At 37.4% G+C, this 18,258-nt stretch overlaps 1 protein-coding gene across 1 annotated transcript; it reads right to left on the reverse strand.

The window, feature by feature from the left end:
* Positions 1-14,220: 14,220 nt before the first annotated feature.
* LOC308641642 (olfactory receptor 10D3-like) lies at positions 14,221-15,135 on the reverse strand (the record flags this gene model as incomplete). Its single annotated transcript, XM_081280285.1, has 1 exon — positions 14,221-15,135. The coding sequence occupies one exon, from the start codon at positions 15,133-15,135 to the stop codon at positions 14,221-14,223; it is 915 nt and encodes a 304-aa protein (XP_081136411.1).
* Between the last annotated feature and the right edge of the window lie 3,123 nt (positions 15,136-18,258).

Consider the following 18,258-nt stretch of genomic DNA (forward strand, 5'->3'; position numbering starts at 1 on the left):
TTATTTGTGCCACAGTTTCATTTTTGTTTAGGATGGTAAAAACAGAATCTCTTTGTTTAGATTATTATGATAATTAGGTTAAAAAAATGGGTAAAATAAAATGATGCATCTAAAAGTAGTCAAATAGAAGCTGTGGATACAGATGCTCCTGGAATAATTAAAGGGCTACATCTAGATTAATTTCTCATAAATTTAAAATATCCTAAGTCAAAATACTGGCTAGTACACATAACCTGCCAAACATTATAGTTTGGCCTAACACCTGCCTAATGTGCTCAGAATACTTACATTAGCCTACAGTTGGGCATTGAAAGAATATCATACCTCACACTAGGCTCCTTCCATTCCACCACCTGCAGACACCTGCCAGATCACAGCCTCCAGCACGGGACCGCCCTTCCAACCATCAGACTACCAAGGGAGGGCAGGCTCAGCGGCCCAGATTTGCCCACACCAGCCTGCGTGGGACACAAGCTCACATTAGGCCCAAGTCTTTCCCACCACCAGTAGACACCCCCACCAAAGCCCAGCCTCTAGCACTGGACTGCCCCTTCCAACCAGCAGACTACAGCAGGAGGGCAGGCCCAGCCCAGATCTGCCCACACCTGCATGCATGGGATCCAGGCTCATCATAGGCCCTGGTCCATTCTGCCACAGACAGACACCTGTCAGAGCACAGCCTCCATCAGGGGACTGCTCCTTTTGACTAGCAGACTACCACAGGGGATCAGGCCCAGACCAGACCTGCTCTCACCGGCTTCCACTGGACCAGGTCCAGGATCCACACTGCAAGAAAGAAAGACATATACACAACATGAAAAAAAAAAAAAAAAGAAAGGAAAGTGCCCCAAACAAACCAGGATACTAAATTTAAAAACCCATGGACAGTGAAGTTGATGAAATGTCAGAGAAAGAGTTCAGAAGATTCATAACTAAACTGATCTGTGAATTAAAGAATAACCTGAGTGAGCAAACACAGGCAAAATTGTTCACTCCAAGAAGGAGATGATGGAGCAAATACAGGCAGCAAAAGATTACTTCATGAAAGAGAGAGAGATTCTGCAAAAAAAAAAAAAAAAAAAAAAAAAGTCAGAAATCTTTGAAATGAAGGATACAATAAACCAAATAAAAATCTCAATACAAAGCATAACCAACAGACTAGATCACATGGAAGAAAGAACATCAGATAATTAAGATAAAGTATACAGTCTGGAAAATTATGTTGATAACACAGTGAAGACAGTAAGAAATCGTGAACAGAATATCCAAGAATTATGGGATAGCATCAAAAGACCAAATCTAAAAGTTATTGGAATAGAGGAAAGCACAGAGTTTCAAACCAAATGAATGCACACTCTCTTCAATGAAATAATAGCAGAAAATGTCCCAAACATGAAGAATGAATTGGAAAACCATATATAAGAGGCTTACAGGACACCAAATGTACAAAACTACAACAGATTTACACCAAGTCACATTATAATGAAGATTCCTAGCATACAGAATAAGAATAGAATCTTAAAAGCTGCAAAAGAGAGGAATCAGATCACATACAGGGGGAGACCAATTTGTATCTCATCAGATTTTTCAACTCAGACACTCAGAAACAAGAGATCATGGAACAACATATACCAAGCTCTGAAAGAAAATGGATGCCAACCAAGAATTGTATACCCAGCAAAACTAAGCTTTAGATTTGATGATAAAATAAAAACTTTCCACGATAAACAAAAGTCAAAAGAATTTGCAACTAGAAAGCCTGCACTACAGAATATCCTCAGCAAGATATTCCACAAAGATGAAATAAAAAACAATGATGAAAATCAACAGAGGGAGGGATTACACTAAAGTAAAATCTAATCAGAGGAGAAACCAAGTCACATTAAATACCAAAAAAAAAAAAAATGTTTGGGAATTCAAATCATGTCTCAATAATAACCCTGAATGTTAATGGCCTAAACTCACCAATCAAAAGATATAGACTAGCAGACTGAATCAGACAAAAAAAAAGACTCAACAATATGCTGCCTCCAAGAGACTCATCTCATAAGAACAGACATTTGCAGACTGAAGGTGAAGGGTTGGGAAAAATTATACCACTCACATGGACTGTGAAAGCAAGCAGGGGTTTCCATCCTCACATCAAATAAAGTAGACTTCAATCTAAAGTCAATCAAAAAGGATAAAGAAGGACACTACATACTGCTCAAAGGAACCATACACCAACAAGACAAACAATGGAGTATCTACATTCATCAAACTCTTCTTAATTTCAAGAGTCAAATAGACCACAATTCAATAATTTTGGGTGACTTTAACACACCTTTTTCATCATTAGATAGATCTTCCAAACAAAAGCTGAACAAAGAAACTATAGAACTCAATAATACAATCAATAACTTGGACTTAACTGACATATATAGAATATTTCATCCTTCAACAAGAGAATATACTTTCTTCTCAGCAGCACATGGATCTAAATAGACCATATATATGCCAAATACCTTCTCTAAAATAGACCATATACTATGCCACAAAGCAACTCATAGCAAATATAAAAAAGTGGACATACTACCCTGCATTCTATCAGATCATAATGGAATGAAACTAGAAACCAATGATAAAATAATAAATAAAATCCACTCCTACACCTGGAAATTAATAATATGCTACTGAATGAACAATGGGTTACAGAAGACATCAAGGAGAAGATTAAAAATCTTAGAGGTGAATGAGAACAGAGATAAAAAATATCAAAATCTCTGGAACAATATGAAAGCAGTTCTAAGAGGAAAGTTCATCACATGGAGTTCATTCCTTAAAAGAAGAAAAAGTCAACAAATAACTGACTTAATACTACATCTCAAAGCACTAGAAAAATAAGAACAAATCAACACCAAAAACAGCAGAAGACAGGAAATAATTAAAATCAGAGCTAAAAACAATGAAACTGAAACAAAAGAAGCAATTGAAAAAAATTGACAGAACAAAAAGTTGGTTCTTTGAAAAAATAAACAAAATTGACAGGCCCTTAGCCATGCTAACAAAGAGAAGGAGAGAGAAAACTCAAATAACTAATATACATGATTAAAAAGGAAATATCACAACAGACACTACAGAAATACAGAAGATAATTAGAAAACTTGTACTCCAATAAAATTAAAAATATGGAAGGCATTGATAAATTACTAGAGTCATATAATTTGGTTAGATTCCCTTCACGCTGTCTCAGGGGGGGAAGCCGTTCGCCGGGTGGGCGGGGCTGTTAGTAGAGCCGGGAGGGCACGGGCTGTCTGCTGGGCCAGGCGGGGACACTTCTCACTGTGCCGGGCCGCCGGGGGCTGCCTGTAGAGCTGGGCAGCTGCGGCCACATGGCTAAGATCTGGGCGGGCAGGGTGGCCGTTTGCTGAGCGAGAGCGGGGCCTCCCGGGACAGCTGGATGGCGGGTGCCGTCTGCGGGTTCAGGTGGGCCGCTCCGCTCGGGGCCGCTGGCCGCTTTCTGAAGCAGCTGGTGGCCTCAGGATTGTACCTCTGCACCCGCCGGGGGGCCGCCTGTAGAGCCGGGCAGCTGTGGCCACATAGCTACAAGCCTGGCAGGCGTGGTGGCCGTTCGCAGAGCGAGAGCAGGGCCTCCCCCGGACGGCGGGATGGCGGGTGCCGTCTGCGGGTTCGGGCGGGCCGCGCCGCGCCGCTCTGGGCCGCTGGCCGCTTGCAGAAGCGGCTGGTGGCTGCGGGACTGGACCTCCACGCCCACGTGGCCAGCCAAGATCCAATTGTCTGGGACAAACTGACACTTCTAATAAACCTACCAATTCCCGGCAGGTCCCCTCTTAACGGAATTTTGCTAGAAGTTCCTCAGTAGGTAGACTGCCGCTGTTCCAATGGGTCTTTCTGATCCCGTTAATGTGGAGACATTGGAATCGCTGCTTCCTTGCCGGCGGCCATGTTGGATCCCCCCGAATATTTCTATTTCATGCACCATAGCTAAGATTTTAATTTTGCTCCTATTGCCTATTGGCCCCCAAATCATTGGCTTAAGTTTAGAAGCATCTCAAGAACTCAAATTTCATCATCTTCATTTTGTCAAAGTGAATTATTTTAGATTGTGTCTCATATTAAACAGCTCCATGCATGAATTGTGGAAAATAAAATATAAATGAATTAATTACTTAGTTTCCAATTTATCATCTCACTTTCTTCTTCTGAGTCACTATAAAAATCAGAGTTAAGAAAATCAGCCCAACATGGAAATAATGTTAACTAGCAGTGCTCCCCAATCATCTTTTTTTTTAAATTTCCTATTATAAATAGACACTTTATTTTCCATCTCAGTAATTCCAGGAATTATTTGTAATCATCTCTATTAAATACACATTTGCTAGAAAACAGCATTAGCAACCATATATCTGTACATGTTTTATAAAACATTTCCTTTCAATTTCCTAGAACTTATATTTCAGCACAACCTCAGAAATAATATAAAATTATAAGTAGATACAGCCCCAAATTGCATTCATTATTGTAAATATGTTTCTAAATTTTACAAATCATTCATTTCCTTTAAAAGTACCCATAGAGATATATATCGTATTTGTCAGATGGACAAATCAGGTTCTTGGGACATTACTATCAAAAGATTTGTTTCACACAAAACTTTGAATATATTTGTATATTATATATACTGAAACTAGTATAGATTTACAAGAAGAAATGCAATACCATATTTGTTAGAATGCATGTGTTAATGATTCAGCATAGTCTTTTGTAAATGGGATAATTTTACATTTTAAACAAAACACTTTCTTAGGGGAATACTTGGTTATTATCACATAAAGCAGAGTGAACTGGATGGTCATAACCACAACTCTCCTTTTACGATGATTTAACCCACTTTTCCTCATTATGTCAGTATAGCTTTCAACAGGGTGCTCTGCCTGACATTTGCTATAACCTCTCCACTAGACATGAAATATACACTTTCTATTTGTAAAAAGTCTACTTTCTTTTTACTATTCAGCAGCTTTATGAAGGTAAAATTTACAGGCCAGTTCTAAGTGTGAAATTCAATTGTTTCAGAACATTCATAGCATTGTACAAGCATTACTACAATCTCAAACATTTCCTTCATCCCCAAAATTTCCAGGGGTCCATTTGCAACCAGTTTTCAGTCCTACTTCCTTCCCCAGCAAAGCACTAATTTTCTTTTGTTGTATATACAATTGTCATTCATTTGAATGAAATAACATGTTTTGCTTGTCAAATATGGCTGTTTCATTTACCATGATATTGTTGAGGTATATCCATGCTATATAATATAAAAATAATTTATTCTTTTTATTTCTGTGTAATATTTCACTTATGGCAACACAACATTATGTTTATCTTTTCACCAAATAATGGACATATGGAATGTTTCCAGTTTTTAAAATATTTTCAATATTCCTATGAATATTCATATACAAACCTTTGTGTGTATTTCCTGATTTGTTCTATTACCAAAGGCTGTAAATTATTTGTTGAGACTTGTTAATAAGATCATAATATCTCCTTTCTCATATCCATGGTAAGCCTCATAAAATCAAACTATGTTGTTGAATGACTCCTGCAGACATCTAATTCTGTCATTTATCTATTTACTCTCACTACTTAGTGTTTCAAAGGGACTCATTTCTATAGTTCATTGGGTCAGTCCAATATAGAGATTTATATACACAGTACACTTAGGTGGACAAAACTAATTTTTTCCCCAGATGTTAGTTATTTTAACTACCACTCACTAAGAATAGAAATATTTTATTGAAATGGCAGCTACCACTGTGTGGGAATTTTGGATCCTTCCTAACCTACATGTGTATTCATTTCACATGGGTCCCTGATGCCCATCTTGCTTGCTTATAATAAACTATCATGCTGTCATGTGGCTTAGAAACTGACAAGCCTGACATAACCACAGTGGGCTAAATCACCCACTTTGAGATATAAGCCAAAGTAAAGTCTACACTAAAATCTCTGAAGAGGATTCAGTAAACTACAAAAAGGAAAGCAAATGCATTCACTGGGGAAAATGTCATAGTTAGTGCCTGCTAAATTACGTGTTCTAATTTAGTAATTATAGAACTTAGTTATCTGTATTAAATTGTTATTTTCAAAAAGTCTGACACCATTGGTTTTATCCTACTGTCCCCAGACATGAGAAAAAATACAAGAGTGTTACTTGTTATCCCCTCAAACATCAGTAAATTGAAGATAATACTTAAGGTTGGCAATCCTGAAGAAATAAGAAATAGATCAAATTGTTAGCATTTCAGGGGATATAATAGAAATTTGCATATAATAGAAATTTGTGGATATTTTAAGTGATAGTGAGCTGACTTAATGGGCCTCATGATATTTGATTTAATTGGGCTGACATAGGGCTGTGGTTGAAGGGGCCAGAGCTAGCCTAACAGTCACACAGGAAGCTATGACCTGCCCATCCCTGGAGACATAAAATAGAGCTAAGTCTTCCTGAGATAAAGAGAAATTTTTTTTTCTCAATCCTGATCCAGAGTCAACTGCCACTGGCTCTTTCACTGGTTTGATAGGAATAGATTTTTAAAGTTCAGGGCAGATTGGCAGAAGTATAAACAATGCAAAGAATACTGAATGAAGTTTCTTAAAGCAAGGAAGAGATTTTCTTCATACCTTTGACATCAAAAGTTTGTAGACTAGTTGGAAAAGTAGGTCATGCATCAAAATTATGTTCAATTTTACTGTTTTTAAAATAATGAATTCATTACAGGGAAATTTATGACAATAGAAATCTGTCCTTTCCTAGGAAATAAGAAATTGGTCCCTGTGCTATAATGAAGTATTTTAAATTACTTAGAAAGACAGTCATCAGAATTCATTTTTTACAGTGCCATTTTAATTCATTTCAAATTTGTCATTTCAATTGATTTCATAGTGACAATGGGAGGAATAAAAGTGTTTTAACTTAGCCCTTTTTGACATTACAGAGGCAAAAATGGAATAATATTTGCAACATATTTTGTCTCCAGAGAAGCACTTTGGGTTTCCTCTTTTGACCAGATTTGTAGGTCCCTTCCATGCTTGGCATTGTTGCTTTTATCTCAACCTACATTTTCCCATCCCCCTCTTCTATTTTTCTTCCAAGTCTTTATCCCCATCACATGTGGAAATTTTATTACTTGCCTTCGATAAATTCCTTAAGGCATATGAGCTACCCAGATTGAGTCAGGATGATATAAACAACCTAAACAGACCAATATCAAGTGAGAAAATAGAAGAAGCCATCAAAAGACTACCAACCAAGAAAAGCCCAGGACCAGACAGATATACAGCAGAGTTTTACAAAAACTTTAAATAAGAACTAATACCAATACTCTACAATCTATTTCAGGAGATAGAAAAAGAGGGAGTACTTCCAAATTCATTCTATAAGGCCAACATCACCCTGATTTCAAAACCAGATAAAGACACTTCAAAGACAGAAAACTTCAGACCAATATCCCTAATGAATTTAGATGCAAAAATCCTCAATAAAATTCTGGCAAATCGGATACAAAACCATATTAAAAAGATCGTGCACCATGACCAAGTGGGATTCATCCCTGGGATGCAAGGCTGGTTCAATATACGGAAATCAATAAATGTAATTCACCACATCAATATACTTAAAGATAAGAACCATATAATCATCTCGATAGATGCTGAAAAAGCATTCAACAAAATACAGCATCCCTTTATGTTCAAAACTCTAGAAAAATTAGGGATAACAGGAAATTACCTCAACATGGTAAAAGCTATATATGCTAAGCCTCAAGCCAGCATCATTCTAAATGGAGAAAAATTGAAGGCATTCCCTTTAAAATCTGGAACAAGACAGGGATGCCCTCTCTCACCACTTCTATTCAACATAGTTCTTGAAACACTAGCCAGAGCAATTAGACAGACGAAAGAAATTAAAGGCATAAATATAGGAAAAGAAGAACTTAAATTAGCACTATTTGCCGATGACATAATCCTATACCTAGCAGACCCAAAAAATTCAACCAAGAAACTTCTAGAATTAGTAAATGGATTCAGCAAAGTGGCAGGATATAAAATCAATACCAATAAATCAAAGGCATTCCTGTATTTCAGTGACAAATTCTCTGAAATGGAAATGAGGACAACTACTCCATTCACAATATCCTCAAAAAAAAAAAAATACCTGGGAATCAACTTAACAAAAGAGGTGAAAGAGCTATACAATCAAAAGTACAGAACCCTGAAGAAAGAAATAGAAGAAGACCTTAGAAGATGGAAGGATTTACCTTTCTCATGGATTGGTAGAATTAATATTATTAAAATGGCCATATTACCAAAAGCACTTTACAGATTCAACGCAATTCCCATCAAAATCCCAATGACATTCCTTGCAGAAATAGAAAAAGCAATCATGAAATTCATCTGGAAAAACAAGAGACCCAGAATAGCTAAAGTAATTCTAAGCAGGAAGAGTGAAATTGGTGGTATCGCGATTCCAGATTTTAAACTATACTATAGAGCAATAGTAACAAACAGCATGGTACTGGCACCAAAACAGGCTGGTAGACAAATGGTACAAAATAGAGGACACAGAGACCAATCGACAAAATTACAACTACCTTATATTAGACAAAGGTGCTAAAACCATGCAATGGAGAAAGGTGCTGGGAGAACTGGAAATCCATATGCAACAAAATAAAATTGAATCCCTTTCTCTCACCATGCACAAAAGTCAACTCAAAATGGATCAAGGAGCTAGGAATCAGACCAGAGACTCTGCATCTAATAGAAGATAAAGTTGGCCCTAATCTTCATCACGTGGGGGCAGGCCCCAAATTTCTTAGTAAGACACCTATAGCACAAGAGTTAAAACCAAAAATCAACAAATGGGACGAATTCAAACTAAAAAGTTTTTTCTCAGCAAGAGAAATAATATGTGATGTGAATAGGGAGCCTACATCCTGGGAACAAATTTTTACCCCTCAAACATCAGATAGAAGAACTCTAATCTCTAGAGTATACAAAGAACTCAAAAAGTTAAACAACAAAAAAAGCAAATAACCCAATCAACAAATGGGCCAAGGACTTGCACAGAAACTTCTCAGAAGAGGATATACAGCCAATCAACAAATACATGAAAAAATGCTCACCATCTCTAGCAATCAGAGAAATGCAAATTAAAAGTACTCTAAGATACCATCTCACTCCAATAAGAATGGCAGCCATTATGAAGTCAAACAACAATAAGTGCTGTCGAGGATGCGGGGAGAAAAAGGTACACTCATACTTTGCTGGTGGGACTGCGTATTGGTGCAGCCAATTTGGAAAGCAGTATGGAGATTCCTTGGAAAGCTGGGAATTGAACCACCATTTGACCCAGCTATTCCCCTTCTTGGACTATACACAAAAGACCTAAAAAGAGCATACTAAAGGGACATAGCCACATCAATATTTATAGCAGCACAATTCACAATAGCTAGAATGTGGAACCAACCTAGATGCCCTTCAATAGATGAATGGATTTAAAAAATGTGGCATTTATACACAATGGAATATTACTCAGCACTAAAAAATAACAAGATCATGGCATTTGCAGGCAAATGGATGGCATTAGAGCAGATTATGCTAAGTGAAGTTAGCCAATCCCTAAAAAACAAATGCTGAATGTCTTCTCTGATATAAGGGGGGTGACTCAAAATGGGATAGGGAGGAAGAGCATGAGAAGAAGACTACCACTAAATAGGGAAGAGAGGTGGGAGGGAAAAAGAGGAAGAAAGGGAGTTGCACGGAAGTTGGAAGGAGAACCTCATCATTATACAGAATACACATATGATGTTGTAATGAGAAAAAGAAAAAAATTGTGTCACATTAGATTGGATAGAGAGAAATGATGGGAGAGGAGAGGAGGAGTAGGGAGGATAGGAAGGGCAGCAGAATAGAATAGACAATATGATTGATGTATGTACATTCCATGTATGTATTATATGTCAAAATACATTCTGCTGTCATGTATGACTAAAAAAATAAAAATAAATTGTATGGTAAAAAAATAAAAGAAAAGAAAACTTAAAAAAAGAAAAAGAAAATTTATTACTTGCCTAAATCATCAAATATGTTTTATCCACTAAGTATAAAGACCACATCTATCTTATTCACTACTATGTCCTATTTGGATAGTACTGTGCCTTGTAGGTAGTGACTGTCAGTAAATATCTGATATTACTCTAATGGCTAAGCCTTTCTGACTTAACTGTGTTCTAGGAGAGTGTCTAAAATGTTGAATAATGATTTATGAATCATCAAACAATCCAAAATTATGATAGAAGCATCACAATCTCTGTTTCATGATGATGAAGTAATTTAAGCCATAAAATCTATCAACTAAGAGAAGACAGGGATTGTCCTGGAACAGAATGTTTAGAGAAGGTGCAATAGAAATGGTAGAGACCAATTCAGTATTGTTGACCACCAGAGACAGAGTAAGACAATGAATAATTTTCTTCTAAGGTACCAAGTTTTAGAGGACTTTGTAAGACAATGAATAATTTTCTTCTAAGGTACCAAGTTTAGGAGGACTTTGTTGATTTACAATAGATATCTAATACTATACCATACATATATGGCACAGAAAATCCAAGAACTTTCAAAAAGGAAAACAATGTTCCCCATAAAAGAAAATGTGGTGATAATAGCATCTGGTAGACAATCAGGTGAAAGTCTCAAATATACATGGTTCTCACAAAGGCAGAGTAATATAGTGAACACTCTAAGGAAAACCAGGTGGTAAAGTAATGAGTAGTGCAGGATGTATCTTTAGCAAATAAAATAATTTGTAACACATATAGTATTCCAATAAAAATATGTTTAAATAATGTGAAAATAGGTATGGTTAGAAATGTCTTGATAATTTAATGACACTCAATTCAAATGATGGAGCCTAATTTCTCTACCACTGAGTATGGGCTGGATTTATTGACTCCTTCTAAAGAAGAGAAAATAAAAGCTGAAATGACTGCATGTGATTATGGAGAATAGGTCATAAAAGGTTCTGCAGACTTCTGTTGAGACCCTTATATCACTTACTGTGAGGTAATCAGCTGCCATGGTATGAGGAGATGTAAGTGGTTATATGTAGAGGCCCTTTGTTGGGCCCATGAGTTGGAAAGCAGCCTGTGTTGACTATGTGAGGGGCCTTCAGGGTTCAGCACTGAATCTGGATATTGTGTTTGGAACACTAACCGCACTCAGCCCCATCATCATGATAACCTGGCCTCCCTCAGGTGCACAGCATGTTCCTTTCCTTCTGATTTTTGTTGCTGACCTATTAGCCCATTAGTTGCCACTCCTAAGGGTGTTAGCTCATTGGATTATTATGACCCTCAGATAATTTGCCCAGTATCAGGCTATGCATAAAAGGTTTGCCTGCGCAATAATAAAGTGGATCTAGTTCTCTGAAACTGATCTCCGAAGGTCTCTTTTCGACTCTGTCACCACACCCTCCTAAGCTATTCGGTGGGCTTCAGCTGGACCAAGTGATCCCACAGTCCCTATGCAATGAGGAACTAAAACCTCCTGCTTATGGCCCAGTACTGAGGCATCTTGCAAGTAGACTTTATGTTAGATGGCTGTTGCCCTGGCTGACAGAGTGACTGCAACCCTCTGAGAGTCCCAGCTAAGAATAACTAACTAAATTATACTAGTATTATTAACCATCAGACACAGTCTAAGATGATAAATTATTTTGTTCCACACTGCCAAGTTTTGGAGGAATTTGTTGCATTACAATAAATATCTAATACAATGTCATATATAGATGGTGCAGGGGATCCAAGAACCTTCATATAAGATAACAGATGATGTGTATGAAAGACAATGTGGTGATATTATCAACTATGGTAGTAAATCAGGTGACTGCATATACAAGCTTGATTTATATCACACATAGATGGTGCTCTAAATGCTTTTGCCAGTTTAGTCTTTGCATGGGTCATTAAGCAAACATTCTACCAAGATTCCTTCTGACACTAGAATTTTAAGTTAAATGCCGAATCAAAGACTTATGAATGAATGGATATATACACATAGGGTACAAAGTGTTGAAGCTATTATTTTTCAATCATTGCCTATTTCTGTGAATGTTATCTATTTTTCTTTCCTATATATATTTTGTATCATCAGATAATTTTCCATATGTATCTTAATTCTTCCATATATAATTATAGGGAGAAATCATACCTACTAAGAGAGATGTGCTTCAGACTGCATTAGTTTACATATGCAAATTAATATAACAATGAATGATATGGATAAAATTAGATGTGAGATATCATTATATAGAATTTATAATTTTTTAGTTCTTTTTACAAAGCAGGATACTAGATGAAAGAATAAATATTTCATTATAGGTTCAGATGTGAATATTTTCTGTTTTTATTCTCCTCAACTATAAAATGAATATATCATAGAGTATACCTCTTAAAGCTTTGATTAATTTAATCAATATGTGTTAATTACTTTCAACACTGTTGTATACCTAATAAGCAGGTTTTCAACATTACCTCTTGTTCTAAGAATTGGAGTGGATGAATCTAAATAGATGTCAGACTTAAATTATTACTCAACATTGAAAACACTGACTTTTCTAGAACATAGTTAAGAATCATAGAACAATTCAAAATGATAATAAAGATATCACAATTTCCATGTCATGCTGATGAAATGATTAAGAAATAGAACGATCAACTAAGAAAGGGACTGTCTTGGAGAGGGATGTTAAGAGAAGATATTATGAAAATGGTAGTGAAAATTTCAGTGTTCTTGACCATCCAAGCCTAAGATAATGAATAATTTTGTTTTAAGTTGGCAAGGTTTGAATTGATATGTTGCAGTATAACAGAATATACTGTAATACAATAGATGGTGCAGGGGATTCAAGAACTTTCAACAAAGTCAATAGAGTTGCCCATAAAGGCAACATGGTAATATTAGAAACTATAGTCATGACTTAACTTCAATTAACTAGACACACGTTAGATTTTCAGGAAATAAGGAGTGCCTGCCCAGCATACAAATCTTTGGTTCTAAAAGTCTTTTCAAATGGATTTTAAAAATCTATTTTCCCATTTTATACAAATAGATCAGTGACCAGCTTCTCCCTTGAAACACAATGAATAAAATTTAGCACATAATTCTCTGATGACCTTTTAAAAGCCAGAGAGGTTATAAACTGTGTGTTGTCATGGTAGAAACGTGAAACAGGTTGACTTAGAGAATATAAAATGGAGTTGGGACACCTTGTTAAACCAAGCTCCAGGCACAACCATAGCTGAAACTTTGAACAGAACTGTCTGCACAAAGCCACCGTGGTTCATGCTGACCTGGTAAACTGGAATGAAATGCAACTCCAGGAATGAAATTCACCAGCCACTAGGACAATATGTGAAACAGCTCCCATGCTTCCTGAGACCTCGTGATGCTTTTCTTATAAGGCAGTGTGCACTTGACACACCCAACACAAATCTTGACAAACAATGCATGTGACTTCCAACAGACTTTCTCTTAAAGCTATAAAAACAGCCACCATTCTGTAATATTTTGAAACATGTTTTCCAGGCTACTTCAATTTGGTGTCTCTTGGAAGGATTGCAATCCTAAAGGTTCCATAGAAACATAATTCTTTTTTATTCTCAATGAGGTTGTTTTTATCTCAGTAGACAGTATAAACTTATGTGTAGTCTTCTTACGAATTTCAACCTTGTCAACTCTAAAACCTAGATTTATAGAACGGCCAAAGGGACACTGTTGAAGAACAGAAAAAGCCATAAATTTGGAGAGGAAGGAAGAAAGACATGGAGTTGAATAAACAGGCCATGGCCTCTAGACACTTGCAATTTTAATGATAAACAATCAAAGCAGAATTCCATTTAATACAGAGTGCAGAGCAGAAGAGATATGTTGTTTTTGGGAAATTATAAAAAGAGGAAATGTTAGGTTAACAGGAAGAAGCTTCTTTGAAGGTATAAATGTGTGCTCTAGTCCACTAAATTCAGATGACATGAGTGTTGCAATTCCCAAAAAATGAGAGATAGTGACTGTGACCTGTTCGTTATTTGGCAATAATTCTGGTATAAAAGGAGTAGATCTGAAAAACTCATCCAAAGAACATCAGAGAGGCATTGCTCTTGTGTCTCATACCCAAGATACCATCTTCCTCAGGGCCACTTTCACATCCTTATTTCTCAAGGAATAAATCAAAGGATTGAGGGAAGGAGTGACGACATTGTTTAACACCTGAACAACAGAATCCAGCCAGGGGCTGGAAGCAGGTCTGAGATAGACAAGAATCACAGGTCCATAGAACAAGAGGATGGACGTCAGGTGGGCACTGCAGGTGGAGAAGGCTCTGCGCCTGCCTTCAGAAGAACGGATTTTCAATATAGAGAGAACAATGCGGGTGTAAGAAAGGAGGATAAGAAGAAAACACACCAGGGCAACCACACCTATGTTGGTGAAACTCACCATCTGTGCTAGAGAAGTGTCTGCACAGGCCAGGGACAGCACCACTGGAATATCACAGAAAAAGCTGTCCACCTCATTGGGCCCACAGTAGGGCAACTTAAAGATGAGAAACGTGAGGATGCTCCCATGCACACAGCCCCCCAGCCATGTGCACACTGTCAGGCTGGTGCACACCCTCTGGTTCATGATGACAGTGTAGCGCATGGGATGACAAATGGCCACAAAGCGGTCATAGGCCATCACTGTGTACAGGAAACACTCAGTGCCACCCAAGGTGTGGTAGAAGAAGACCTGGGAGGCACAGCCCTGGTAAGAGATGGTGCGGCTTTGCCCCGCCAGGGAGACCATCATCTTGGGGGAGTTCACAGAAGGGAAGAAGATGTCAAACACTGACAGGTTTCCCAGGAAGAAGTACATGGGGGTGTGCAGGCTGGATGAAGCCAGAATGGTGACAAAGATGAGCAGGTTCCCCAGCAGGGCGAAGAGGTAGAAGGCCAGAAACAGGACAAAGGTCATGTTCTCCAGCCCTTCAGTGTGAGGAAGTCCCAACAGGATGAACTCCTTCACAGAGGTGTAGTTGTTCATGCTTAGGCACCAGGCAGGCCTTGAAGTGAAGCAATAATCATGACCTAAGACCTGGAGGATCTGAGAACACCCTCCCCATAGAGTGATTTCTTCCTTGGGAAGTGGGTGCCAGCAAGAAGGCTGAGGAGGGAAAGAGACCAGTAATTAATCTAGACTTGTAGTTAAATTATGTGTCAAATTTGGCCTCAGTTTCTTCCTGTTAAGTGAGGAAACAGTAATTTATAGTTACCAAATATCTTACAGTAATCAAAACTTCTCTGCAATTTATTTATTTTCTCCTGATCTGGTTGATCATCAAACACACTGGTGTATTTCAGAGCCATCTACCTTCTCCAAGAAAAGTTTGCTACAGGTATTTGTTACAGGTACAATGTCATTTTAGAATTAGTCAAGCTATAGTTTGTTTGTAAATAGGCAATGACCCAAATATGTGCACATTAAAATTTGAACCCAAGCAGTAATGTTGCAACCTACTACGTATTTTACTTTCATCAGTAGTCTATATTCTCCATCATTTGTATTCAAACAGGAACACACAACTCATAATTACAACCCACTCATACCCCTGTAAAAGAGATCTGGGTCTGGAAGAAGACATTGCAGGGGTGACAGAATAACCACAGCACACCACTAGACATTCTATGCTCAGTGAGTTTTTCTCTACATAGTATAGGCCAAACAATGGCAATTTCAAAAGCATGCCTACTATTGAGTGTATTAGTTAATACATGCACTAGATAAACTTGAGAAACAACCTGAATTATATTTTTTGAATCCTAAATTTCTGGGATTTTATTTTCATCTCATTTTATCTTACTGTTTCTATATTTCCACAAGATATAGCTAAGTTTCCTCAGCTGTGTACAGGATTTGTACTCAGGAAATAATCTAATAAATCTATTAATACCACTTTTTAGGTTTCTGCTCTGTTAGCTTTTCCTTCATTATTTAAATTTTGGTAAGAATAAAGTCTTATGTCATGGATAAAATTTCAGTAAGAGTAATTGGGGAAAGAATGAAGAGGTGAAGGAGGTGGGGTCTGCTCAGACTATTGCTGCTCAGACTATTGATGCCAGGCCTGTGTGAGGCTGGTTCTATCAAAGGGGTTCGAATCCATTGAAATCCCAGAAAACATATAGACAGGAAGTCTCTATTTCAGCACAAAATGCTATTTACATTGAGTTTGGGCCATGGCAGTCAAATTTAATATCAAACACATTTATTATCTATTTGTTTGCTAGAAATAGAAAAGCAAAATAAAGTACCATCTCTTGAAGAGCTTTCCCTGGAGGTACATGAAACTGATTTTTACTGACTACCATTTTCTTCCTCTCAGGCCTCCAGCAACTTAGCTTCATTTGCTAAAAAGAAAGCTGGGTACTTCCTGCTTCATGGGATCTTTGTGAGGACTGAAATAATGAATATACAATGCTTCACTCAGTTTTTGTAGTAAATAGGTAATAAGATGAAACAAATAAATCTCAACCATGTAACACTGAGGCAAGAGTGATACTGTAGGAACAGCAAAAGCCTTAAGATGTGATGAAGTTACAATTACAACAGATTAAAGAATCTGTGGATTTTTAAATGATTTTACTTATGCTTTAATCATCACATGAAAACTGTACATATTTACAGGATTTGTATGATTTAAATGGCAGAGAAGGAAAGCAGTTTAGAGAAATGTTATTTTTTCAGACTCTCAACAGTGTGTTATATAAATATCGTGGCAGAATTAAAAGAACTTTTTGTAAGTTAGAGGTGCATAAAGTCTCCCTTTAGTCTGAACTTTTCTGTTTCTAGCTCAGTAACCAGTTTGTAGTACTATAAACACAGGCGCCTGGTCCAAACCTGCATCAGGCAAAGTGTACAAGTCACAAATTGCTTTAGGCAAACCTTCAAGATCCTCCTCACTGCCCTCTGCAGTTTTCAATACCATATCTTCATCCAAACCTTTTCTCAGGAAAGGATGTGCAACCAGTCAAAGGAAAACTCTCTAAGAGCAGGTTTTACCTCACCATAAAGAGGAATTTGGGGGAAACACTGAATTTCCACCACAGAGGATATGAGGATCACCTCTTAGGGAAACAGAGTCAGTCTCTTTCAAAGAGGACAAATTAGATGTTTTCTTCTAAGACTCTAAACTTTAAAACATTAACTTTAGACAAACATTTTGAGCTTTGCTATTACCATATTCACTAATATTTTCAAAAAATAATATGAGGATCAAGGGAAGTTTATACTGATAAATGACTAGATGTTTACTGGCAATGATTTCTAATTTTTATGCTAACTGCAAAATAGGATTCCTGAACAGAGAACCTATGTCCTTCCATGTCACCCATGTTCCCCTACCAACCATTCTTCACACACACACACACACACACACACACACACACACACACACACTTCCCGCTCCATGGCTTCCTCTGTGCTGGCTCACTACTGGTTCTCTGAACTCCACAACAGGTAAGAGTCTTCTCAGGCCCATGAGTCTCCTCCTTGCCTGGGTTGAGCAGGTGAAATGACCAGGACTCACAGCACCTCAAGAGGATGGAGGAAAGTAAAGAGAGCAGTGGAAGCAGAAAAAGATAGACAGAAGCAGGCAGAGCTTCAGACACCTACCAGCTGATGGAAAACACGTGTGATGTGGGTGAGGAGTGATTTTCCTAAAGTTTCTAGGCCAGAAAAAAAAAATGTGTTCCTAAAGCCTGAACTCTATTTTGCTTAACATGCCATGGTGTAGAACCAAGATTTTGCACTTTTTCCTTTCAAATCCAAGACGTTCGTTCCTCACTCAGCCCTAATATTAGTCGGGTCCTTAAATTCAGGATTTATAATGACTTCAACCTGGAAATCGTTAATGTCGGTAATGGACTGGGATTCTTCGGAGACAATATCCCCAGTGGTCCAATTCCCAGACTCAAGAAGCATGAAGGAGCAAAGGGAGTAATTACAGAATTTTCTCTCTTTCCTTAGTAATTTTCCATTCCCTCTGCCATTCTTTTATAATCTGGCTTAATCATTAAAGAAGTAGTTTGAAAGTTTATAAATTATTTAGTACATATTCTAAAAACAAAAAAAAACCCACATTTCCTGCTAATAACCATATTAGCATTTTAG

This window comes from Spermophilus citellus (assembly GCF_964194105.1).
Source record: "Spermophilus citellus genome assembly, chromosome: 2".
Classification (NCBI taxonomy): domain Eukaryota; kingdom Metazoa; phylum Chordata; class Mammalia; order Rodentia; family Sciuridae; genus Spermophilus; species Spermophilus citellus.